Source organism: Artibeus jamaicensis, unplaced genomic scaffold, assembly GCF_021234435.1.
Source record: "Artibeus jamaicensis isolate MK-2021 breed Jamaican fruit bat unplaced genomic scaffold, CSHL_Jam_final scaffold_1964, whole genome shotgun sequence".
Lineage (NCBI taxonomy): Eukaryota > Metazoa > Chordata > Mammalia > Chiroptera > Phyllostomidae > Artibeus > Artibeus jamaicensis.
This window is the reverse complement of record NW_026522030.1, coordinates 19,460,779-19,487,502: the sequence shown is the minus strand read 5'-3', so window position 1 is coordinate 19,487,502 and position 26,724 is coordinate 19,460,779. Positions and strand designations below refer to the sequence as shown.

General features: G+C 56.2%; 1 protein-coding gene across 3 annotated transcripts in view; it reads right to left on the bottom strand.

Moving 5' to 3' along the window:
• SHB (SH2 domain containing adaptor protein B) overlaps positions 1 to 26,724 on the bottom strand; it is a 122,390-nt gene that overhangs the window by 13,871 nt on the left and 81,795 nt on the right. For all 3 annotated transcript variants that reach the window (XM_037140758.2, XM_037140761.2, XM_037140760.2), the window contains 2 exons: positions 16,156 to 16,327; positions 10,303 to 10,422 (listed from right to left, as the gene is read on the bottom strand). In XM_037140758.2, coding sequence (XP_036996653.1) covers positions 10,303 to 10,422; positions 16,156 to 16,327 — 292 coding nt within the window. The remainder of the gene's footprint in view (positions 1 to 10,302; positions 10,423 to 16,155; positions 16,328 to 26,724) is intronic.

The window sequence follows — 26,724 nt, the reverse complement described above, 5'->3', positions numbered from 1 at the left end:
GGGCAGCCCCGCTGTGCCCTTCCCTGGTCCCCAACCAAGCCATTCCCAGATGGCTTTTGTAGAAATATTATTAAATAAGTCATATTAACAAGATGTTAGAAATGTGATTGGAAAGAAATGTTTTCCCCATTTGGAGAGACCACCCAGTGCCTCGGAAAGGAAGCCGTCCCAGGGCCCGAGGTTTCCTGGCGATGGACGGGCAGCTGGAACGCCCGGCAGTTGGAACACCTCCCCAGCAGGCGGGCCACGCAGGCAGATTTCTGCAGGCTGATATGAGATAATTAAAAACCAGCTGGAGACGTAATTGGGGTGGCTCAGCCACTGGAGGGGACTGGGGAGCTCTCGGGGGAGCAAAAGTCAACACTGAAGGCCCGGCTGGGGGGCGGGGGGATCCCAGCCCACCAGCAGACACACTTGGCCCTGCCAGGCCGGCGGATGCCCTTGGGCTGGCAGCCAGAGTGCGGGCACCTCTCGCCTCTGGGTTTGGGGCAGGGGTAGAAGGAGGGCAGCTGAGTTAGGGAGAGTGTGTCTTTCTGGGTCTTTTCAGAACTGACCATCCCAGGTCCACATCGCAGCTGGCAAGGCCGCCACTCGTCCAGCCGTTTAGGAATCTGGTCAAGGCCTTGACCCCCTGCTTCCCCACCTGGTCGGTTCTACCGTAACACGCTCTCCCTTCTGCTCCCACTGTCCTGGCCCCTCACAGCGCCAAGGCCTCCACTCCCGGCCCGCCTCCCAGACTCATCCACCGTCAGTCCCAAATTTTCAGGAGTCCACGGGCTCCTGAAAATCTGTCTGGCCAGCTACCAAAGCCACCACAGTCCCTTCGGAGCTGCTTCAGCCTCTCTCTCTGCCACCAAACCCCGAGATGCTCCCAGCAACCTGAACCCAAGGAGGAAAGTTACTCCTGCAGGTGGGTCACTCACCCCAACGCCGTTGCTTCGGAGCCAGACGGAGAAAGCGCCAATGTCTTCAGGCCCCAACAAGCTGAGGGAAGGGGCTTTAGGGTCTCTGGCCTTGTACACATCACCACTGCCCTGGGAAGGGTGCCAGAGGAATGTCCAGCCATGGGCTTGAGGCCCAGGCCACACTCAGACTCCTGGCTTCGGTCCTGGGTGTCTGTCCAGGTACCTGCTGGGCCTGACTGGGCTTCTCAAACTCACAGAAGGCAGGGTGGGGGTGTTCCTGCTCAGAGGGGCCCCGGAGGAAAGAGGCACTGGGCATTGAAATCCCAGCTCTTCTCTCACTCGCTGTGACGGCGTGAGCCTCGGGCTGTGTAACTATAAAAATAAAGGTACGATGCCCACCCTTCTCACTGCATCCTACTACGGTGGGAAAGGTTGCCATTTCTAAACACCGGCAGCCATGCCAGAGCACCGACACGAGTCACCTCACTAAAGCATTTCAGCAACGGAGCCCAGGCCCCCACGGCTCTGAGGGGTAGTGCATCTGCAGTGTGGCACCCCCCGCATCATGGCCGCCCCCGAGGAAGGAAGGAGCCTGTGACCAACTGGTCTGGGGCCCCAGAGCCAGCAGTCAGCGGCAGAGCCTGGATTCGAACCCCAGCCTCTTCCCGCCCTCTGCCGCCTCGCCACCCCAGAATCCCCAAAGCCTCGGCACAGAGTCCAAAGAGGAACCGTGTTAATGGTGATAGCAGCGCCCTTGAAGATGTTTCCCACCGGCAGGGGATATTTTCTCAGCAGTTCTGAACAGGGAAACGCCGGCTACGATTCCTCACAGTGTCTCTCGATAGCGTGTCCTTTTGCCTACAAGGCAGGACCTCGCACATTCTCAAGTTCCCCGTTTATGTTGAGTCCCCCTGCAAAGAACGTTTGAGGGGCCCCTGGTTTGCCTACGGCAGCAGCTCCGAATCTCAGTGTTTCCTTTAAACCATTCAGAAGGAGAAAACATGCTGTGTGCTAACTGAACGGAAAGTTCAGTTTTCCTCCATCCGCCCCAAAAGGATGGGAAATCCTCCACGTAATGACTACAGAGACAAAGGCCCCCACCCCGCCTGCTCGCCCCATCTCAGACTGACTCAAATGCTGCCAGAAAACAGGGCCCGGCTGGGAAGCCAGGGCTGGGCGAGCTCCCTCCCTTTTGGGGCCTCAGTTTGCCCACCGGTACAGGGCACTGGGCTGGGTGATCTCAATGGCCTCTTTCTGTTCCCTAAACCCCAATGTTTCCACTTAGTATATTTAGTGTACCAGGGCTTCTCCTCTGGCTTTACAAACAGACAAACAAACAAACAAACAAACCAAAAACCCCCACCAAAACCCAAACCCTCTTCCCACACATACACGCTTCCCCATGAATGAAGGAGACCAGATCAAGTTCTGGTGAGAATGAGCATTTAACTCCTGCCTAAAGACACAGGCAGGGAGCTGGAAGGGCGGCAGGACAGTGAGGAGGACAGATGTAATGCCTGTTGAGGTGGTCATCTTCTCCAGCTACTCACGAGAAACTGGGAGATCAGAGAGGTTAAGCAACTTGCCCAAGGTCACACAGCCAGGAAGAGGGCAGCCTGGGTTTGACTCTAGCTCTGCGTTACTCAAAGTCTCAGTTACAGTGATGCAGGAGTTGAAGCAGTTGTAGTCTGCATAAACTCAGACCCCACCACCACAAAGGGGAGTGGCTGTGGGCACAGAAAGGCTTCTAGGTCAGACCTAGATACTCTGCAAGGCTCTGGACCACACAGAGCTCTTTCCTCAACCGCTGGCTCGCCCAGGTCTCTGACAAAGACAATGAGCTACCACTCACTCACCGACTGAGCACTTACTGCGTGCTAGGCACATGCTAAACACTTCGCATACACTGTCTCTTCATTGGTACGCCTGTAAAACCCATGGTATACATCAGAAACAGAGGCTGTGTTGTTAAGCCCCTTTGCCCAAGACCACCCTGCTAGTAAGTGGTCAAACTAAGGTTCAGGAGCCCAAGCCAGACTGACTCCGGGCCTGTCTTTTGCAGGCCAGAGCTGCCTTTCTCCTGGGGGTGGGGGAGAAGGAGGATGCTGGTGGTAGGATGTGCTGGAAACTAGGTTGGAAAGTAGGATGCTCTTTGTCCTCCTGGGCTGCTGTTTCCTCAGTGTGGGCAGCTCCAAGCCCCGATCACCCCTCACTGCCTCAGAATCCTCCTCACTCTCTAAGTACCACATTGAAGCCCCTCTTCCCTGCATTGTGCAGGGCTGGCCACTCCTACCCGCAAGGCCCCTGCCACCTCCTGCTATGACTGTCTGCCTGAAGTCGAAGCCAACCACCCCCATTCCAGTCTGCCTGAGCCGTCCTCTCTGTATTTCTTTGGCACCCCCCCCCCCAGCCCTCACACCCACCTGGCAGCTCAGAGAGCCACAGGTGGGCGGCTGGTCAGGAACCCTGGGCCCCTCTCCGCAAAGCCAGGCAGTGCCCTGGCTGCACACACCTGTCTTCCTTGAAGCCTTGGTCTCAGGGGTGGGGCTCCTGTGCAGGGAACCCCACAACTGCTGGGAGGTCCTGCTTCGTCTGAGCGGCCACCCTGGGGGCTCAGGTACAGGAGCAGGCAGCGAGCATTTGGAGCCTCGGATGTTGACCCAGCAAGGGGTGCTTAGCCAGTAGAGGGGAGTGAAGTCTCTGCTCCCTGCCGAGGGGTGAGCAGCCTTTCCTCGCCCCCCCGCCCCTCCCTACTCCGTAAACCTTTATTATTTTTTGCTCCTGGCTGTCAGCAGCAACAAACTAAGATTAATCACTTGCCTGCCTGTCTGGACCCAGACATGCCTACTGTTTGAAAACTCTCTCCTTTGCTATATAAATCAATGAGGGGAGAGAAAGAAAAACAGCTTTGAGAGAAATGTGCCCCCAGCACGCTGCCCCTCAGGTCCACCCGCCCCCAGCTCCACCCACCACACTCCACGGAGCCCCAGGAAGCACCACTGGTCTCCGTCTCCCTTGCCCCCCGCCCCCAGTCCCCCCGAGATGAGGATTCCAGGAAGGCAGGCCTGTGCAGCCAGGGCACTGCCTGGCAGTCGGCACAAACCCGAAGCTCCAAGCAAGAATGTGCAGGTGTCATCAATCAAGTGACATCAATTGTCCCGCCCCTTCCCTGCTACTTGGAGAAGGAGATGGGGCCTTCTTACCTTGCCCTAACTGTGGAGCCCTTAACCCAGAAGCACACTTACTGACCAAGCCCCAGATAGTCATTCTGTGGATGCAAGGAGGGGACACTTGCCATGTCATCTGGGGGCAGAAACAGTCTCAGTGTCCCCTAGGGCTCTTGACCATCCACTGTGCTGTCTCCACGGCAATTTCTAAAGGCTCTGGGAAAGCTGGGAGAAGCAGGGACCAGCATACACTAAGTACCTGCTGTGGGCCGCAGGAGGGATATACCTGCTGAGCGGCACTGCGGTTGTCCATCCCTAGCAATCAGTGGGGGACTGCTTCCGGGACTCCTCTTGGACACCAAAATCCAGGGATGCCCCAGTCCTTTGTATACAATGGCGCAGTGTTTGCATATAACCTACCCCCCTCCTCCCATACACTCTAAATCATCCCCAGGTTACGTACAATACCTAGTACAGTGTAAATGCTGTTTTACCGCACTGTTTAGGAACTAATGGCAAGAAAAGAAAGTCTACATGTTCAGTACAGACACCATCCTGGGCCTGACTATACAGTGCAAGTTGGCAATAAAGGAACATTTTTCCCCCAAATATTTTCTGTCTGTGGTGGAAGCAACGGACGTGAAACCCGCAGATTTGGAAGGCCGACCAGACCTCTTACAGTAGCTTTATGAGGGTGAACTAGAGCTTTCCGGGTGATGAGCAGGGAGGGAGTCACTCGCACGACGTCCCACAGCAGGTAAAAGACAAAGCCAGGGTTCGAACCCAGGTATCTAACTGCAGAGCCCGTACCGCCCCTTGGCATGTTGAAAAGGGCTGCCTCGCACCTGCCCCGACGACTGCCCACACGCTGCCCATTTCCCAGCCTTGTGGCACATTTGAGGGCACGTGGTGGGCAGAAGCAGCGTCCCTTCCTCGACAGCACTCATGGTGCACCCCGTATCACTGAAGATTCTAGGACACGGCTCCACGGACGTGACCGCACCCTGCTCAAAGCGTTCAGGATGCCCTGTCCTTCAGTCACAGCCCCAACTCCTCAGCCTGCAGACCAGGCTGCACCTTTCCCTGGCTCCCCCCAGGATGTCATTGGTTCCAGGATCAGCTCTGCACTTCCCTGCCTCTGAGCGCGCCCCCTGCCTGGGCTGCCCTCCCAGCGCACCCCCAGGCCTAAGCCCTGCTCACCCACCACAGACGCCCTCTTCCTGTCCTTGCCCTGTCACTGTGCTGCGAACTCACTTCCTGGCACAGCCCTAAACACGTTGCTCCTTGACCGGTAGTGAAGCTACGTCCTGATAAACCCATCATGGGGTGAAAGTATGTTAAGTGGAGGATGCTACACTTAGGGCACTGGAGTCGGCTCCAGCGAGGTGACCGAGGGCCTGATGAGGAACTCCGCTCTCCGCCGCTGTCCAGCATCAGGGGAAAGGATCCTACCTTGCACTGGGGGCCTGAGAAAAGGTCAGAACTTAAACTGCAGTACGGTTTCTACAGAATGTGTACCGCTTTCATATGATCGTAAAATCAAGAAAACCATCCAGTCAAACCTTCCCAAGTCAGGGATTGTCTGTGTATGAATTGCAGTTGTGAACATCTCCCCCACCTGCAGCCATGAAGTCCTGGAGGACCGGAGCCCCGTAAATGACACCGAATGGGGCAGAGCTTACAGGGTCTGAGGAAGGTTCCTGAATGGCCAGGCCTGGGACACACCCTGATGGAAACAGGCCAGACCCCAGCAGCGCCTCTTGAGCCACATTTGCAAGGATGCTGTGCACTGTGTCTTTGGGGACTGGAAAGCTGATGGCCCTTTTGCTGAGGACTCCTTGGAGCCATCTCCCCCACCAGGGCTGGGACTCTCACTGCCTGAAGACAGCTGAGGCCAGGCCCTTGTCAAAGAAGTGGCATCCTAAGAAGTGCCGCTGTGTCTCCCAGGCGCAGACCCAAGGCAGGCCGGGGCCACCCGGCATCGAGGGAGGGAGGCCCTGGCGCTCACCCTGCTCCCGGCGCCTCAGCTGCAAGCTCTCCAGCTTTGAAGTCCTATTTCCCTCATCTTGTCCAGATTCCTTTGCAAAAACTCATGGAACCAGAACTTGCAAAGAGTCATTCACAGTCCAAAATGCCTGAAGAACTCTTTTAATGAGATTTTTCAAGACTTTTCATCTCTTTCCCCAACTGCCTGCCTTTTTAGACAGGAAACTGTATTAGAGTATGATGTTTCCCTGCCAATTTTTAAAGTCTTGATCCTTTGCTTCCAGAGGTTGGAGTGAGTGTACGCAGGGGTCAGTGGTAGATGCCAGGGTCACCATGTCCACTGGTAGCCGAGAGGGAGCCTCAGGGCCTGTGGCTCTGTCGAGCCAGGCCGCACATGGGAGGGGGGAGAACTCGGTGAGGGGAGCAGATGGACTCAGTGTTCCAACACAAGGAGGCGGGATCCTGGTAAGGCTGCTTCACAGGTGGGGGGTGTGCGCCACAGGGGGTGGGGACTAAGAGGTGCTGGGTGGGGAGTGCAGGAGCTTTTGGTGGGGGGCAGAAGAGGGCAGCTTGGGCTGGTGCAGGGACCTGTCCGGTCCCCACAGTGGGCAGCAGCCTCTGTCTCTGTGAGTGCAGTCGACTGCCAGGTGGGGAGACTTAGGCCAATCGTGAATCCCCAATGGGTCTCAGCCTCCTCACCCAGGAAGCAAAGGGATGGACTAGGTGGGCCTCTCGGGTCACTCCCAGGTTTGACACCTGCTGACCTGCTGACCTGGTGTAAGGAATGCTTAGACGGGGGTGCGGAGACACTGGGCAGGAGTCCACTGCATCCACTCCAGCCTTGGTAAGGTCCCTATGATGGGCTTTGCCTGGGCTGTCCCCTCTACTTGGGGTCCTACCAGCTGTCCCTCCCTGGGGGAACACCCACCATCTCTTTAAGGTTCAAGTGCAACTCTTCCCTGTTTCCTGACCCTCTGTGGCAGGGACTGCCACGCCTATGCAAGGCCCTCGGTGCTGACCTGTGTGCAGCACAGCCTGCGATGAGCGGGCTGGACTGGGAGCTCTGCGGCCTGCGCCGGGCTGTCCTCGCCTCGGCCCTCACTCTGCTGCCCTGCCCAGTGCCTGGTGTGGGAGGGTCTCACAACTATCCCCCGAGGGAAGGATGGAGAGGATGGGGGGCCCTGTTCTCTGAGGCCAGAACGTCCTGAGTCCTTTCTCCACCCTAGAGCACTCTCACAGGGGGACCCAAGGTTTACAAGAAAACTCAGCTGGGGTTCCAGTGTCAGTTCGCACCCCGTTCTTGATGATACCCTGCAGGGAGGGGTAAGGCCACTCCACACCCTGCGCCGGTCCCACAGGCCTCGGGAACAGGAGAGCCCTCACGCCCCATGCGGTGCCTGGCAAGGCTGGCACGTGCTCCGAGCAGACAGCGTGTTCAGTCCCAGTCCCATTGGTGGTCCAGGTGGTTAATGCCAGGTGCCGCTCACTGGCTGACAGTCAGACTGGACATCAGGAATCGGGGCTACTTTGGGGAGCAAGCCCACACTCCCTTAGCCAGCTGCTCTGCCCGCCAGGGAGTGGCCTAGCCCACCTCCCCAGTTTTGAGCTTCCTCAAGGGAAAGCCGACCAGGCCAGACTACCCCTCTGGCCTTCGGGATCTAATGGCTTGAGACAAACACTCACCCACGGGTAGAGACCAGTCATCCAAACTGGGCCTGATGGCAGGGTGCTCCCCTCCCAGGCCCTGGCACGGGCGGCTGGGCTGTGCCCTCAGCGTCCGCCAGCTTCTCCCTGGCCCGGAGATGTGGGGGTCCAGCCAGAGCACCCCAAGGATGAAGGGTGGCTGAGCCCACAGGTAGGGGAAGTCTGAGGAGTCAGGGACACCTTAATGAAAGAAGTGAAGGCGTCCTCAGCAACCACACAAGTCCATCTCACACCAGGCAGACGTAGGTGCGGAGCCCCAGAGGGAGGGAACTCGCACAAGGACACAGACTGAGCAGTAAGTGGCAGGACAGGACTCCTGTCCAGAATGGTGGACACTGGGTCCATTCTGTGCCCCTTAAAAACGGCTGTCATAGAAACTGCAGGGCTGACCTGGGAAAGCAGGGGTGGGGTGGGAGTGATGTAAATAACGTTTACACCGCCCTGGTTGGGCTCCAGATGCCTTTTGTCTGTAGGAACATTGTCATCTGCCTGTACTCCATGCACAGATGAGGACCCTGTGGCCCAGAAAGGGGACATGATTGCCACCCCCACAAGGCCAGGGATGGGGCAGCCTGGGCCCTGCTTTCTCTCTGCACTACCAGCTTGTCACTGTGAGAGCAGGCTCCAGGTGCTGTCTGTCCCTCAAGGGCAGTCCTGCTGTCTGGCCCTTGGGAGGAACAGTGAGGTCTGCCATGGGGCGCGCCACCCCCTCCTCTCTGGTGCATCCCTTCTGTCCTCCTGGGAGGAGCCCTCTGGCCAGCCCCAGACACCAGGACGCCAGGAGAAATGAGATCCCCTGAGAAGCTCGGGGGCTGCCTGTGTGGCGATCACCACACTGAGGAAGCCTTGGGTGGGGGGGGTGCAGGCTGCCTGGATCAGCAGGAAAGGGGGGGTGACAAGGAAGTCCCACCTCTGATGTTACTGGCTTTCAGTAGCTCTCCCAGTCTGGAAGCATCGCTCGTGGGCACCGGGTTGCTGGGTTAACACAGCAGTGAGGGCTGTACAGAGCAGTGAGAGGCTGAGGACCCCTGGCCTTTGTCAGCATGGCCAGTGGTGTGTACCTGCCCCTGCCATTCCAATGACCGCCCTCTCCAGCTTTGGCGGCCTCCAGCCCAACCTCCTCTGCCCAGTAGCTGTTTAACGCACTGGATTTTCCCCAGCTGCAATCACTGACCTGATTCTTTAAGCTGCTGGGTCTGAGGGTGGACAGTGATGTGCATAGGTGCCTTTGGTCCTGAGGGCCTCCTGGCAGCTTAGAAACCCCCTCCATGTCCATCCTCCCTGGTCAGGTGGTCGTCTAGGCCTTGGTGCAACCCCCAGTGATGAGATGCTCACTACCCATTGAATCGGCCTGAGATCACTCGAGCTCTTGACCAGCTCTGACTGTGAGCAAACTCTTCTCCTGGCTGAGCTGAATCTGCCTGCCCACAAGCCCCTCTCTGGGCCTCCGCCTCGAGTGCTCCAGCTGCCCCGACAGTCCTCGGAGGGCTGCGGTTCCCACCCCTCTCCAGGCAGACTTCCAGGGAGCGCTTCTGCTGCCTGCCCAATGGCGCCCCTTCCGGGGCCGCAAGGATCTCATGCCCTCACAGCCGGCGGGTAAATGGGCTCCCGACAGTCACGTCCAGCAGGCCCTCCCTCCGCCACGTGGCCCCCAACGCCGGTGAACGGAGCAGAGGAAGCAGAGGGGGCTTCACCCTTCCTGGTGGCCTGTACTGGCTGGAGGCCTCGGTTTTTATATCCTAATCCCGTCACTAACTCTCTATGTGTCCTTGGGCAATCCCTCCTTTCTCTGGGTCTTACTTTTCCTATCTGTAAAATGGGTTTTGGACGGTTTGTTGGGTCCGCTCTAATAACAACACTGACTAATGAAGCACTCAACCCCCAAAGCCTCTTTTCTTATTTTTGGGGCTACCTAACTGGACCGTAGTGCCTTGGGGGTCAGAGAGCAGCCCCAGGTGCTACCGCCACTGGGTCTCTTCTTCCCAGCACCTCTCACGAGAACCTTTGTGAGATGCCCAGAAATCAGACCTGTCCGAACAGCAACCTGGAACCCAAGAAAAGGTTGTTCTCACAGCAGCGGCGGAGAGTACTGAAGGGTCAGTCAAACAGCTGGCCTCGGTCCTGACCCTACCCTGAGGACCTGGGGCCAGCCACAGCCCCTCGCTGTGCCTCAGTTTCCTTACCTGCGAAATAGGGACAATATGTTTTCTGTCAAAGAGTGTGGGGAGGCTTAAGAAGGCCTAGGTATGCTAAGAGCTTCATACAGTCCCTGGCTCACAGTAGATGTGAAAGCCATTCTTGGTTATTTAATATAAATCCTAGAACGAGGCCCCTCCTCTTCTGGGGAGGCAGAAACAGAACATAAAGACCCCTCTGTATCCCGGGGGACTGAGATCAAATGGAAAAACCCAGGCTTGAAATAACTCGCGCTGGCGAATTTCCCAGGGGCACGCAGGCAGGTCTTTTGGCCACAGACACGCGCGCTGGCCGCGCTTCGCTGGAGGCTGCCGGGGAGGCTGGGGGGCGACGCGTGTACTCACTTCAGGGACAGGGAGTAGTCGTGCTTGCTGGTCTGGCTGTTCCGGACAAGGTAGCTGCACTCCTTGCAGAGCCGCAGCAGGTTCTCCGCGTCTCCTCTGCTGATGGCTCCGTGATACCATCTGGGGAGAGGAGAGAGGGTCAGGACCCTAGCTCGGGACTCTGAAATCTGTTCCTCCCTGGGGAGGTTCGGCCCCTCAGAGGGCAGCTGTCACTTCCTGGGCCCCCTCATTCCGAGGCAGGCACGTGTGTGCATGGATCCAGTCATCCCAGAGACATTTACCGAGTCCCCTCTGCCTGCCAGGTCCTGGGGAGAGAACGGCGAACAAACCGACCGACCCACTGCCGCCTCCCGTGTGAGGCTGACGTTCTGGTGCCGGTGCTATGGAGGAGAAGAGGTGTGGCCCCGTGGGCTGCGGCTCCCAGTAGGGACGGCTGTGTTAAAGTGGCCAGGGAAGCCTTCTGGAGAGGGTGGTGGTGGAAGAAGCCATAAAGGCCAGCAGCTGGAAAAGAACATTCTGGCAGAGGGAGGGGCAGCGAAGGCAGAGGCCCGAGTGGGAGGGCCTGCTGTTTGGGACGCAGCAAGAAGATCAGTGCAGAGTGGGGCAGGGGTCGGGGGAGTCGGTGGGGGGGCCCCACAGGCCGTGGCTAGGGGCCTGTGTGCGGGGTGAGGATGCTGGCTTTCTCCGTCCCAGTCGACCCCGACGCCATCAGAGGGTGCTGACAGGAGGGACATGTGCCGACTCTGACATCCGCAGACAGCTGTGCTCATCACTCAGGAGAGTGGCCACCCAGGGCGGCCGCATCGACCGGACGTGTGGGAATCCCAGCCTCTCTGCTTCCAGACGCCACGTGGTGGGCAGCAGAAGCAGAAGGTGGGGTGCAGTGGCTGACGGCCCGTGGCCCCCAGCGGCAGGACAAGAGGAGAAGAGTGGTTGTTGTTGAGACTGGAAAGGTTGAAGGTATAAGTTGAACGGGAGAGCGAAAACACCAGTGAGAGGGTGCACTCAGGTCGCTTTTCTGTTTCCATCACAGTCTCCGAGGGGCGGGGCTGTGGGGAGGTGGTGGGAGCGGGGCCGGGAGCAGAGCCAGGGGCTGGGCCACGAGGCTGGGTCAGGCTTCGGCCACAGAAGCTCATATGGGTCGGTCACTGTCCAGCCAGGGGGTCTGGGGCGAACGGTGAACCTTGCTGAGCCTTGGTTCTCTATCAAGTTAGGGTCACTCCACCCCTGTTTTCGGGTTGAAGAGTAAACGAGGTGATGCATAAAAGGGCTTATGCAGAGCCTGGGTGGGGTGAGTTTCAATGAATGGCAGCTACAGACATCAGCAGAAAGAGGCTGAACTTGCAGGCAGCCGCGGGCGCTCCCCAGCTATCGTGTCTCGGGCCACTGCCCGGTCCTGGCCACGAGTGCCCTGTGAGCAGCGCAGCCGCTCCAGTCACAGACAGGGTTTTAGAGACACAGCGCTCACACCAGCTGCCTTCACGACCCACTTTCTGCCATTCGCAGGGCGGAGCTCTGCGAGGGAAGCGGCAGTGGTGATGATGTAGTTATGAACAAACGAATGAACACGAGGACTGGAGAGTGGACGTGAGTGCTCCTGTCCAGTGAGCACATGACTGAGTCGCTGACAGCCAGGCTGTGACCACTGATGGCTCGGCCCTGGGGCTGGATACCTGGAGAGGGGACTGGCCAAGGGAAAGCAGGGAAGCGCACAGACCGCAGACCCGCCTTCCTTCCTAGACTTGCACAGAAATGAGGAGAAATGTGAAGGTGAGGGTCGCGTGGGTTGCCATGAGAACAGCACTCCCAGAGTCCTGAAGGCTCAGGGTTATGCTGCAAAGAGGACGCAGGACCGTGACCGGGAGAGACCGACCAGGATGGGCCGACCTCAATAATAAGAGCAAAGAGTTTGGGCAAGGTTGTTTTCTGGGAAATCTCACCTGTGTAACACTTGCCCCCAGTGAGCTGACACAAACCGTTGTTTTCTTAGAAAAACAAGCTCCAGCCAGCTGAAAGAGAGGTGTCCTTGGGGACAGGCCTGGAAAGTGGTCTTCGGGGAAGTGCTGGCTGCCGCTGCCCCTCCCTGAGCACGGGAGTGATTGCGCTCTCAGAGAGGTGGGGGCTCCGGGCCCTCGTGAAGGGCAGTCCCCAGTGGGCAAACAGGGTGAGCTGCTGGTTAACTCCTGGGTTGCTCAGCTGCTCCGCATGGAGAGAAAGGCGGGGGAACTCAGCGGAGGATGAAAGAAGACCCGGGCAGAGTTTGGGATACAAGTGCCAAAGGACACTGAGGGGAAGCTACGGCCAGCCTGTCAGCAGGAGGCTGGCCAGGAGACAGGATGGGGGGTGTCCTGTGGGGCTGGGGACCAACTGCTGACCCAGAGCAGGCTCGGCCTGGACCACAAAGAGAATTCAGGCAGGAGGACAGCTTGGGAACGTGCTGGACTTTGTGGAGCTGGCCCGTCAGGTCGGAACGATGGAATTCAGATTCAGCCATCACCACCTGGCCTATCCAATACCCATTAGCTTATCCAATATTTACTCACCACTTACTCCATCCTTGATCTCATGGGGCTGATACCGGGAGATAGAGAATCAATAAATAGGTTGAGGAAACGATCTCAGATAGTGACAAGTGCTATGCAGAAATACTGGGTCTCTGATGAGGTAATGACTGGGAGGGGCCAAGGGGGGAGCCTACTTTAGTCTGAAGGAGGCTTCTAAGAAGGTGACATTTGACCTGAGACTCTGCATCTGGAGGAGAAAACCAGAGAAAACAAGTTCTCTGCAGAGAACCAGCACACGAAAAGGTCCTGAAGTAGGAACCAGCTCAGGGTGTTTGTGGAGCAGAAAGGCAGCAAGGCCGCCTGGGGCTGTGGGCCTGGGAGCAGGACAGGATGCGGGTGGAGCGGGAGGTGGGACCCAGTTCCCTGAGGCCTCGTGGGCCAAGGGAAGTGCGATCTTATTTTAAGCACAGTGCAGGGCAATGGGAGTTTTAAAACGAGATATCACTTGCTCTGAATGATCTTACAAAGGCTCAGCCAGGCTGACCTGCAGGGGGGCCAGAGGGGAAGTGAAGCAGGACAGGAGTTACGAGGCTTCTGCAGTGGTCCAGATGGGGGGTGGCTGCAGAGATGAGAGGCATGGACAGATGTGAGCTGTATTTTGGGTGGATACTTGGCAGAACTTACTGAATGATTACATGCTGTTGTAAGGCAAAAAAACAAAAGGACTGAGGATGATTCCAGGTTTGGGGCTGGAGCAACCAGGTGGATGTGGTGCTGTTTGTGGGGTGGGGAAGCTGGGAGAAGAGTGAGTGTCTGGGAGATTAAGAGCCCGGATCCGAACACATGAAATTTGAGACGCCCATTCTTCCGCCAAGTGGAGATGCCAAGAAGGCAGTTGGATGTAGGGGTCGGGCATTCTGGGAGAAGAGTGACTCACCGCCAGGGCCCCAAGGAGACTACCCAGGGGAAGTACGTAGCTGGAAACTGAGCCCGGACAGTCTACCCTTCAGGTCAAGCTGAAGGGAGGAGCTGCCAGCCAGGGAGGCGGGAGAAGAGCCCCAAGCAGACCATCTGTGAAGAAGGGAGCCGTCTGCTGTGCTGACCGCTGTGGAGGAGAGAGGACGTCCCTTGGTGACCCAGGCAGGAAAGGGAAGCAGGCGGTGGTGGGCGAGAGAGAAGGCGGGTGATGAGAGGGAGAGAAATGGTGCTGGCAGCTCTCTGGGGACTCCGCCCACTTGTCAGAGAGCTGTTTACTGAGCTGCTATTATGTGCCAGGTACTGTTCTAGGTACTTGAGGACACTGTGGTGACCCAAACAAGTTCTTGTCCTCACAGAACTTATGTTCCCAACAGGGGCAGGAGCTATAGAAAGATCAAGATTTTATTATTTACTTTCAAGAAGTTTGTTAAAACAAAAAAGTTCGTGATGCAGGACGGAGGGGGTTATGAGTTACCTAAAAACTCACTGTCCCAGGAGGGAAAGCAGGCAGAAGTGTGACTGTCCACCCTCAACAACCCCTGCAGGACACGGCCCTCGGGGCGTCGGCCCCACTCCCCTCCCCTGTGCTAGGGTGGGGAGGCACCGAGACTCAGAGGTCCCTCCTAAACTCTGAGGCACCAGCAGCCGGGGGCAGGGGAGGGGAGGGATTAAGTGATCTCTCTGTCTGGGTCACCAGGATGTGCTGGAAGTGGGAATGTACCAGAGCACACCTCTGGGTGATGAGTCAGGGTCTTCCACAGGCCAGAATAATCCCTGGAAGAAGAGATGACAGGAAAGGGAAAGCTGGCCATGACTACGAACTTGGCCAAGAGCCTTGTTGAGTGGGAATGGGAAAGGAAAGCAAGCAGAACTGCCTTCGAGGGCCCCAGCCTCACGAAAGCTCTGCCCGGGGGTGGGAAGAGCACAGGCTGGGCCGCTGATGCCAGGCAGACCTGGGTCAGGATGCACGATGAGCAGCTTCTGGCATCTCTGGATCACACTGTGTTTGTTGGTTAAAAAGTACAGTTTGATCAGACATAAGCAAAACCTGCCACCCAATCTGCGTGGCTCTGAGAAACGACGAATACAATGCCCGCTGGGAGCGCTCCCCCTGCCATGTGCTCAGTACAGCAGGCGAGGGGCAGGCCCGGAGGCTGCAGCCTCCCGAGATGATGGCACGTGCTGAAACGGGCACGTGAGCACAGGACGTCATCGGAAAGCCCTGCATCCTGCTCACCGGGCGAGCGTTTCCTGCGAGGGGTGCACTGTTGGCCTTGCTGCGAGCAGAATCCCTGGGTGGAGACGGATACAGTTCCTGATCCGCACGAGACAGTCTCGCAAGGAACCGGCTTGGTATCAGCTAATCTCTCAGGCTGACTGGGTGCCTGCTCTGTGCCAGGCATGTGCTAAGGGTCGAGGGCAAGAATCTGCACGAGGAGCAGAGGGAGAGTCATGGGGCTGGAGTTCAAATCCTGCCTCTGCACTGGAACCCTGACAGCCTAGCAAAGGCTCTGCCCCTCTGGGATCCTTGATTTTCTCACCTGTGCAGTGGGGCTGATAAGCCCATTTGTTACACATTTGCTTGTTTAGAGGCTGATACACCAGCACAAGACCCAGGACCTGCTCCCGGAGAAACTCACTCAAGTTCAGATATGCGGAATGGAATGGTGAGGATATGAAAGAGTGACTTGGGGCACTTTATGGAGTAAGTGGCAGGCTCGGCGATGGGACTCTGTCCTAGAGGTGATGAGGAGCAATGGAAGGTTTCAGGGCTGAGCAGGGACCTGCACCTATGAGGACCCTGGCAGAGAAGGGGGAGGCTCATCACGGCCAAGGGGAGGGCAGAAGCAGGCCCGACCAGCAGGCCTGGGAGAAAACCCAAATCCAGAGTGTCAAGGCCATGCCCAACGAATACCAAGCAGATGTGGGGCAAAAATGTCACAAGCTAGAAAACAAATCTAATTTACAATTAGGGAACAGGATTTGGTATACATTTAGCTACCTAAAAACTCATTTGCTACGTGGTGAAGATAGAAACTGGCACGTAAGAGGGAAGAGGGAACTGTGTCCCTCCTCCTAGTCATCGAAAGTAAGGGAGGTGACTCCGTGTGGACAGAGACAGCACCTGGCTGGGAATGACACACACGTTCTAATCCCGTTCTGCCGTGGACCTGGCGGTGGCCTTGACCTTCCATGAGCCTCAGCCTGCCCATGTGTACATGGGGGCAGGTAGGGGTATGGACTTAAAGACCACTGCAGCTCTAACATTTTCTGAGTCTGTGAATTAAAAAAATAAGAACAAGGAAATAGAGGGAAGAGCAGTGACTATGAACCGGGAGCTGAGGTTGCGCTTTGCCCCCTTAGAACTTACATTTGCTTCTCCAGCGGGACAGCGGGGTCCACTCTTTCTCCCAGGATCCCACAGAACTCGGGGCTCCCGTGTTTGATGGGCTTGAAGCCCCCGCCGGGAGCTCGAAGCTGGCGCCGCCGGTCCCGAGAAGGCGAGGGGGATGACTGTCGTTTCTCGTTGCCGTTAAACTGGGCTGTGGGGGCGGGAGAGAGAGAGAAAGAGAGAGGTTACCAGGAGCTCAGCCCAAGGAGTTACTGTGTGGCATCGTGGGGTATGTCAACTGCTCGTGGGGGCTTTACAATTCTCAGGAGGAAGAACTCCAAGCAATGAATATACACGGCTCAAAAGAGGCAGACTTCCTACGACAGGGCACGAAGGTGCTGTTAAAGCCAGATGGTACTTTCAAGGGGCTCGTTAAGTCTGCAGAGGCCGCTGAGCTCAGCCTTATCCCCCGGGAAGCCCCCTGCAACCTGCAGCAAGGGGGGGCAGGACACACCCGCAGGGGCTCAGGCCCCTGGAGAGTTCTCAGGAAAAAACATTATTCCTTGTTTTGCGTCCAAAACCTGCCTCCCAGTAGCTCCTCACCTCCTCCTGCTCTCCCGTCCCAACGGGCTGCACTGGCCATATTGGCACCCCTTCTCCTGGGACATCCCCACAGAGTTCCGGTCAGGGCCACGTGGCAACCCAGGTCTGCGTGTCTTTGCTTGGTGCCCCTGTGTGGGCCCCACGCAGCCACCTGGGGAGGCCTGACAGTGCCTGTCACAGGGGGACAGACCCTCCCATGGGCTTTTGTCCCTTGTTGGGCCTGCAGGAGCATCGCTCACCCCCATGGGTTTGGGGATGACGCTTCCCGAGGGCAGGGCCTTGGAGACAACCCACAGAGAGCAGGAAACACTGAGCTGAAACCGGAGCTGCTGGAAGTACTCCCAGAGACCAGCTAGGCCACCTTGCAAGTTTCTCTTTGAGCCTCAGCGACTGCACCCACCTTGAGGGGTTGCTGTGAGGCTTCGATCATGCAATGCGCGTGTGGTCTGTGCTCAATCAGGGTTGTCTATTACACATATTCTGCCATCGAGTTCGCTCAGTGGGGACACGGTGCTAGTCACTGCGCGTGAGCTACTGACCCGGCCTGAGTTCCTCTCCTAAGCCTGCCCTGGCTTTCTGTGAGCCTTCCCTATGTCACTCAGCTTCTCTGAGGCACATTTCCTGTCACCAGGCCTCTGTGGCGATCAGACGAGGGAACATATATCCTAAGGGCCTGGCGCACTCGGAGTGCTGAGTAAACTGGGTCAGGGTCTGTGAAACAAAGTTCCCAAAGTCGTGTCCAGCCACCAGCCAACCGACACACATCCTTGGCCGAGCAACACGTCTGCCCTCCAACCAGCAAGCTCAGATGTGGCAAGTCAGCCTGTGACTCCAGACAGACATACAGCCATCAACCTGACATACAGCCATGAACCTCGCATTCATGGAAGGTGGTGGGAAAACTCAGCCGTCAGTGGTGCCGTACTGTCTACAGGGACCGAACTTGTTCTGTGGAAATGAACTTGTTCTATGACAGCGACGAGACCACGTATGAGGTCTGTGAAGCACTTCCATCCCTCCAAGATACTCTTCTCTATTGACCACTAAAGAAAACAGCAGGGAGGGAGTTCCTGCCAGACAGGCTGGACGCGCGCGTGTGTGCATTTGGGCCTGACGGGTCGTCCATTCACTTATCTCCCCCCAAACACTCACTCACTCGGGCCAAACAACGTTCGGGGCTGGGGAAACAGCAGCGACCAAAGAGACGTCCCTGCCTGCGGAGCTCAGAGCCCAAGGAGAAGAGAGACAGTCGGCGGAGCACATCAGACCCGCCGCACACCAGCTCACGGCGAGTGCTGCAGAGCAACTAAAGACGGGCAGCAGAGGCCTCTCGGAAGGCGACATCTGAAGGAAAGGAGGGACGAGCCATGTGGACATCTGCTGGGAGGAAGGACATTCCAGACAGAGGGAAGGGCAAGTTCCAGAGCCCCAAGGTGGGAACATGCCTGGGGTGTTGGAGAAATAAGGCAGCCCGGGGCAGCTGGAGGGTGGCGGGGCTGGGGGAAGGCGAGTGGGAGGACATGGGGCTCTGTGGGCCTTGGGCAGGACTTTGGTTTCATTCTGAGAGAAAGGAGAGCCATTCGGGTGTCACGCTGGGCAAGGCTGTGACCTGGCGCTTTTCAGAACAGGGCTGCTGTGCTGGAAGGAGAGGGGGGGCAGGGGTACCCGGGAACTCTCTGTCCAATTTGGCTGTGAACCAAAAAAAATTTTTTAAAGTTTATTTAAAAGAATGCCCTGGCTGGTGTAGCTCAGTGGATTGAGCGCGGGCCTGCGAACCAGACGACCGCGGTTCGATTCCCAGTCAGGGTGCATGCCTGGGTTGCAGGCCATTCCCAGCGGGGGACACATGAAAGGCAATCATACATTGATACTTCTCTCCCTCTCTCCTTACTGTCCCCTCTAAAAATAAATGAATAAAATCCTAAAAAAAAAGTTTATTTAAAAGAGAGAGAGTTCCTCTCCCCAGACTAACCTTGACTGCAGCCTACGGTATCCTAATCACCAGTGTTCCTGTCTGGCTCCTCCTGAGCCCCCCCAAGTCAGGGGTTATACTCTATTTGCCCCACCTCCACCCCCAGCACACACCTGCCGCATAATAGGTGCTCAACGGAAGACTAATGAAGAAACTCAATCAGCGGCCGTTTCACATCATCGGGGAAAAATATCAGTTTTCTTACCAGACAAATTGGATAAAACATAGTAACGTCCCAGGCAACACTGTCATTCCTGCTGAATTAATTTATACATTCGCCTGCAAGCTTAATAATATAGCCATATATTTTCGAGAGAACAGGTGGTGGTGAATGACAGGCTTAATTAGGCAAATCATTTCACCTAAAATAAAAATATACAAACTCCAAGTGCAGTGATTCAGGAGCAAAAGAAAAAAAATCGTTAGGAACAAAAGCTCCAAACACTACTGCCTTCATTCCTTCTAATTAGGTTTCACTTTAATCTGCAATTTAAAATGGCAATTCTTTTAATTTAGTGATTTTCTGCAAAAGATAAAGGAAGACACAGCTCTCAAAAGAATATCTGCATTTAGAGAAAAAATGTGCCACCCTGCAGAATTGTAAGGGTGACGGAACCTAATTAATTCCACCTACAGGCAGTTACAAATGGTACTCTGAGCTCCACAGAAGGGAGGGGGGACTAGACGATAGGAATGGACTCCTCCCCCCACCCCCATCGGGCGGTGAGGGGGGAGGCCCAGGTGGCGGCTCCACCAGCCTCTTCTCCAGGGCAGGTGAAAATCGCCCTTTTGCGATGCCTGAAATGTCCTTCTGAAAGTGGTCCGAGGGCAGACCTCATCCTTCCAGACCCAGCTGGGTGCCCCCCACATTCCAGGAGGCCTTTATTCCCCTTCCATCCAGGTCAGCCTCCATCGCTGGTCCCCTCCCTGCTTGTACAGGAAAGGCCTAACTGTCCCAACACCACTGCCAGGTTCTGCGACTTTAAGCGAAGCAACATTATGACAAAACCGGTTTCACCACCGGCTGATCGGTATAATCAAGAGCTAGGTTCCTGCAGCAGCCCAGCAACGTTGGAACAGAACTGGGCTGTGTGGCAGGGCATCATCTGAGGACTGGCCTTGTACGGGTTTTGTACCAATTGGTCCTGAAGTTGAGTCACTAAAAATAAGGAAGGATGGTATCCCGGGCACCCACATTAGCTCTGACCCTGACAAGAACCCGGCCATCCTGTGGGTAATGGGTGAGGAGGTGAGGGAAAACCGCCTCCAGGTTCTTCGAGCTAAGGTGTAGGGCCGAGCCTGGAGCCCAGGCCTGCAGGCCGCCAGGGTCAGGCTTACCCCCCTCCAGATCCTCCTTCCCCATAAAGACACTGCCAGGCGGCAGGGGCTGTGCCCCATTCATCCGGTCTCTGGGCTGTGCCCCCCACCTCGGGACCTGCAATGACCACGGTCCTGCTCCAGCTGTAGGACATCTAGGAGTTCAGGGTGGCAAAAGGCCTCCCCGCCCAGGGGCACCCACACCACTGCTCACCAGTCAGCCTGGCCCTGGGGTGGGGGCAGCACCTGGCACTCATTTCATTTCTTTTTCCTCTCCTGTCCTGTTTGCCCCTAAACCTACCACAGCGCTCGGCACGGAGATGGTGCTTAGTCAATATCTGCTCAGATGAAATACATGTGTTTCTTCGAGGTCCAGCTCCTCTCTGTGTATGGTTTAGGGCTGGCCAGAGAACAAGCTGCCAAAAAGCAGACGGGCCTCCAAAGCGCGGCTCTGCTGGGCTCACGAACCCTCACTGGCTCTGCCTCCCAGTGCTCGGGATGGAGGGCAACGCCGCACACTGGTGCTCAAGTGAGGTCCTCAGAGACTCGATGCCAACCTGACCTGGTCCATTTTCTCCTACATAACCCCGCTGGGCGTCACGCCCAGCCCCAGGCTCCAATCACAAGAACGGCCAGTCCCCAAATCCACCACCTGCCTTTCTGCCTCTAGGCCATGGCTGTGCCTGCCCTCTCGAGTCCCTTTCTTCTCTGTGTGCAGAAGTCCCAGCCATTCTTCCAAGTTCAGCTCCAATGTTGCCTCCTGTGGCAATTGGACCTCCAGGTGGAACTCCTTTCTCCCCTTGTGCTCTGCAGCCCATCTTGGCCACTGTCAGGTCCCAGCCCAGTTTCTCTTACAATGGGGTATGGAGCTGTCTTCTCAGAACCCAAGGGAGATGGGGCCTCGGGCCTGAGCTCCTCTGAACCTCCCACCGCACAGCCAGGCAGTGGAGAAACGGCAGGCGGAGGCTGGGCATCACAGAAAGGGTGTGTACCGACTGCTCTGGCATTGGGAAGGCCCTGCCCGGGTGCGAATCCTGACTTGCTATTAAGTACTGTGACTTGGGGCAAACTCTCTGAGCCTTAGCTGCACCTTCTGTAAAATAAAATAGGGAGGACAGTATCTACAGCATAAAGGATTGTGGAGGTGGTCGGTAACAGACAACGTCCCCAAGCCCATCCAGGCTCCCTGTGAACGGTGGTCCCCCCTGCCCATAGTCACAGCCATGCTCGGAATGGGCCCCTTTCATGCAATCAAGAGAATAAAGGGCCTTTTATCAGAAATCACCTTTTCCCTCAACCTCCACTGAACTCCGGTCTGAGATGGAAGTCCCCAGAGGAGAGAACACGTTCTATTTTGTTCACAGCCGACTCCCCAGTGCCCAGGACGGTGTCGGGTGCATATACACAGTGGATGCTCAGTATCTGCTGTGTGAACGAACCTCCTTCCGCCCAAGGTAGCAGGACTGGAAAGCCTCCAATCATCAAGCAAGAAAGGAAACTTAGGAGCTGCACTCCTGCCTCAAATTCTTTTAAAAGTTCTGAAGAAGGGCTTAGCCATTACGGAGAGCTTTTCATGCACACGGGCAGGCACGTGTGAGCACCTGGCGTGGAGCTGTCCTCTGACCCTCACAGTGAACCTGGGAGATCAGCGCCCCTTTGTCCCTGTTTTTACAGGCCGGGCCTGGTGCGGGCAGGTAACCTGCCGGAGCTGATAGGAGCAGGCTGCACACCTGGAGTGGCCCTGGGCCCTAGCCCTTGATGCTTCTGCTTTGGGACCGAAGCCCCGGGCGGCCTCCCTTCACCCAGGGGCGCCCTAGCAGTGCCCTTCCCCAGGGAGGGGCAGGTGGAGGAGAGCCCACAGTCTGCAAAACGCCCTCCAGTATTCCCGCCCGACCACGGGTGTGGATGGCAGCCCCTGAGAACAGGGACTGTGCAAAGGGAACTGGAAGGAAGCACAGGGGGGCAGGGTCCTTGGGCCCCAGGCGAGGCCTGCGAGGTGCTCTAAGTTCAGTGGCTGCTCCTTTCTGGCCCAGGTCTGGAGACTCCGACCCTCCCAGTCCTGCAGCACAGGACACAGTCCTTGAAGTAGAGGCAACGAGGACCAGAATGACTGAAAACAAGGCACTCTACACAGAGGTCTGCTGAAGAGGCGTCTTTGGGCCTCTGTGGGTGGGGGAGAGCAAACTCGGGCCTCAGCTGTGACCCACGTGGGGCCGATGGGGGGGCACTGGGCAGGGCACCAGGCTCGCGTCCGTTAACGGACGTCCCATTATACTGAACACACAAGGACTCAGACAACGTATGAAAGTGCTCAAGGCCACCCCTCTGTACACCCTTGGTGTCAGTTCTACCACACTGCTGACAGCCACCCGAGACCCTGGTGTACTCATGTGGAGGAGACAGTGGGGGCGCAGGGTTGAAGAGGCATGGAAGGGGCAGTTGTGAGCCCCCAAGATGGGGCAAGGAGGGAGACTGCGAGTTGGTTTGGGGAGATTGCTGGACCACATGACCCCTGAAGTCTCTGGAAACAGCAGAAACTTTCCCGACGACACAAACATTTGCAGTTGACAAAACTGTTCCCATGACAACAGTCCTCTGGTGCTTCAGCTTTCTAGACGTACATTCTACATCATCTCCTCTGCTCCTCACAGCAAGACAAGAATTAGAATTCCCATTTGGCGGATGGAGAGACCAAGGCCCAGAGAGAAGCCCCTTTCCCTTCCAGCTCAGGAGTGGGCCTTGCTCTCCCCATCTCCCTAGCCTGCACCGTGAATGACAGCTCTCCCTTCACGTAGGATGTACAGTAAGGCATCATGTGGCTCAGCAAATGTTTGGTTTGCATTTCCAGGATCGTCAACAAGAGGGCTCTGTGTTCACCTCGCAGACAAATGCAGGCCCCCGGGCACCGCCGCCGCATCTTGTGGGCGGTGCCAAGAACAGAGGTCCTCATTGTCAGGGGAGGCAGCAGTGACTCTCTGCGACGCAGGGCATGGGGAGGCTGTGGGGCAGGCGTGGGGACGCCAACCAGGTTCCAAGAACACAGTCAGGGCAAACAGAGCCAAGCCTGGGCCGGGGAAGGCGGGCCTGGCCCAAGGAGGCGGGCCGCATCCTCTTATCTGCACTCCTGAGGGAGAACTGGACAGCATAGGCTGCTGCTGGGCTACAGGAAATGTCAAGGAAAATCCTGACAAAAATGATTAAATGATTCAAACACAGGGGCCTTTACCTGCAGAAGCAAGCCATCTTCACTGTGATAACTCATTTTACAGATGAAAAAGGAGGGCTAGGGAAGGGACAGACTTGCCCCAAGTCAACATCTAGGCTTGAACTTGGACTCCAACCCAGGCCTTCTGAATGCCAGAGACCTCTAACTTCGGCACAAATCCTGATGCAGTGCAGCTCATTCTCAAAACAAGAGTAACAACGGTGATACCAAAATCCAGCATCCACTGAGCTCTCGCTGTGCCCAGCTCTCAGCACTGACGGCCACTCTGTTTTACACATGAGGACACAGCGGCAACTTGCTTGGGTCGCCCCACTAGCAAATAGCAACACACAGGGCTTTAAATCCAGACCCCGGGCAGCTGAAATCGTGTGCACTCTGCTGTGCCTGCCTATCAGATGGAGAAAGCCTGCTCACGTCCGATGCAGTGTCCCCTGACATGCCACCTGCAGCCACCCACTGACCCTTCCTTAGCATCCTAGGGCCCGAGAAAGGGGCTTCGTCCCCATCCACCAGCCTCAGAGGACCTGCTGGGAGCAGGGTGGGCATCGGTGGGAACAAACTTCCCTGGCCCATCCGTTTATAGGTTTCTGCGGCTGCCCCTCCACAGACAGCAGTGGGGGAAGGCAGGCGAGGCAGGCAGGGGCCAGCCAGGTACACGGCTCTCAGAGGGCCACCTGCCATCCACTGGCACGCCGGTGTCCCCAGCCCATGTGCGGGCCATCCTCAGACAGGAGGCAACACAACTCTCTCCCCAGGGGTTCAGATCTGCGGTGGCCACCACAGCAGTCCACAGCCACTCAGAAATGCCCCTGCAGGTGCAGGTCCCTCGCCTCATTCGGAGAGGGATGCAGCACAAACGAAGGGCATGTAAACAAACCACCTCTGTGGTCGGAGGCCCCCTGCTTAGGTATGTTGTAGCATCCTAAAGAGAACGTGGGGGGCAGGGTTTCCCTGAGACCTGGTTTACTCAGTAATTTAACAAGTCACTGCGTGTTCCTTATGTGCCAGGCACTGATCGAGGCAGGCCCAGTCTCTGTCTCATGCAGCTTAAAAACCTCTATCCACGTGAAGGTCTGTGACCTGCCAAACAGGAGGGCAAAGACATTCTATGGAATCTTTGTTTTTTTTTCCCCCACAAAGGAGACAAAGGCACTTAAAGGAACATGTCTATCAGTATAATTAGCAGATGAATCAAAGCTATTAAACGCTAGTGTTTTCTTTTCTTTTTTTTAACATTACTAAATGAATTCATTCATAAGTCAAACAGAAAAGCCAACTGGAAAAACCTGTCCTTCAGTAACATATTAGCCAAAGGAAACAAGTGATCCCCGCTCTCGCATTTAACCCCCCCTTTCTCTGCAGACCTGCTGTTCACACGTGTTAAATATTAATTACAACTGTTACTCATTAGTACATAGCAAAAAGCTCCTGGTACAAACACAGTTGTTAATTTCCTTGCAGGCCCAAGGCATTCTGGGAAGCTGTGCAGGAGGCAGGAAGCATCATGGGAGCCCAAGTGGGGCCAGCGGAGGAGGAGGAGGTGGTATTTGCTGGGTGCACCAGGTAAGGGTGGCAGGTCTAAGATTCCCCGAGGAACCTTCTGCAGAGGCCAAGGCTGTTCCTTCCGAGAGCAAGAGGATGAGTCACAGGGCTCCCTGGGAACAGCGAGCCGCTGGAGCAGTGCCTGGCGCACACGTCAGCACTGCCAGCTTTGGAGCACGTATTTGGCTGGGACACTCACATGCCACGGAGTGGGCACAACTGCTTCTGCCTCAACAACCCAAGGCACCTCACACCAGCACAAGGGAAAGGGACAGTCATTCAGACCTGCATTTCCCCACTCGAGATGTCGATGCACCTATGGAACCAGGAACTCTAGGTGCGCGGGGCGGGGGAAGGGGGACCCAGACATCTGTTTAACGCTTCTTCTGGGTGATCCTGACAAACCAACCAATCCACTACTGTGTCCCAACCAGAATGGGAAGGGGGCAGAGGGGACCCGTGAATACAGAATGGAGGACCTGGGTGGCTCATGGTTACAACTACTGCTGGAACTGGGATTTGGGATTTCCTAAATGTTGCTTCCCACGCTACCTGTGCATCTCATTGCCAGGCAATAAGTGGGAACAAGCTTCATAAATGGGTCCTCTGTGCCCTCTAAGTTCCTCTTTATGCAGTACTGCTGTTTTAATATTAAATTAAATTTTATTTAATACAGCAAGCCTCCCCTGAACACCCATAACCATTCTCTCATGTGTGACCCATTAGGGCTTACAAAGTCTTTTTATTCAGATCTTTCCTGCCGATCATCACAGAGGCTCGGTGTGGCAGGGGCTGTGACTATCCCCATTTTACAGATGGGAAAACAAAGACTCGAGGAGACTGCAGAGCCTGTCTGAGGTCCCACAGGTGGTGAGCAGATGATGTGGCACATGAACACAGGATTGTCTGACTCCTTCTCCTGTCCCTTTGACTCCCGATGTGAAAGACCCTGTCCTGAGTTTTCCAGGGCAGAAAAACTCCCCAAGTGGGGAAGACAGACAAGTATCCCAAATACCTACATTCAGCACTGACTTACAGGCCTATCTTCTCTGCTGGGAGGCAGACCTGTCGCTGGATGAGCCCAGGACATCGTCTGAAAAGTCGCTTCAATAGAGACAAATCTTCAGATGGTGAGTCCAAAATGAAACGACTCTCTAAGTGATCTCGAGGGCCCCTACACATTTTTCTGCTGCCTGGCTCCTTGAGCAAGCACTACCATTGCTTGTTTCTCCGAGGCCATTGCAAACCATTAAGGATGTAGCTTTTAACTCTACTCACTGCATCGGAAGGAAATGCTGATCCATCCTCTCTGTGTGGCCTGACTTGCTCTGCACCGAGGTCTCAAGCAGTCCCCTTCCCCTCGGGGGGCCTCTCCCTGTGCTGAGGGGGGACAGAGCATGACCAAACCATGGGATGGCCTAGTCACCCCCATGCGAGGCCTGAACCTCCAGAACTTGGGCTCCTATAGAATCTTCAGAGGGAACCCTTCTGAATGGGAACACAGGCCCAGTATCACATCCTACCAGCTGTCTACGTAAGGAGAACTTGGTCAAGGCTGATGAAAGGCACGTGACATTTCCCATGGGCTCTGGGAGGAGGAGGGCTCTGACCATATTTTACGCAGCATCTTGGATAGCAACAGGGTGACCAGATGTTGACTGGGTTGGGGGCTTGGGCTCTGGAGTGGACTTTGCAGGTTCAACTCTCAGCTCTGTGGCTGGCTAGCAGTGGCCCCTGGGCAAGTTATTTCTGGTCTTTGCACCTCAGCTTCCATAACTGCAGGAAACTGATGTCCCAGAGGACAGCTGTGACGACTAAATGACACAGCACATACAGAATTCTGATTCTGCATGTTTAACCTGAGTGAGGAAACCTGGGCAGGGAACCTGGTTAGTGTTTTCAAATTTCCAAAGGGTGTGAGGGATCCCCAAAGGGCAGAGCTGGGCCC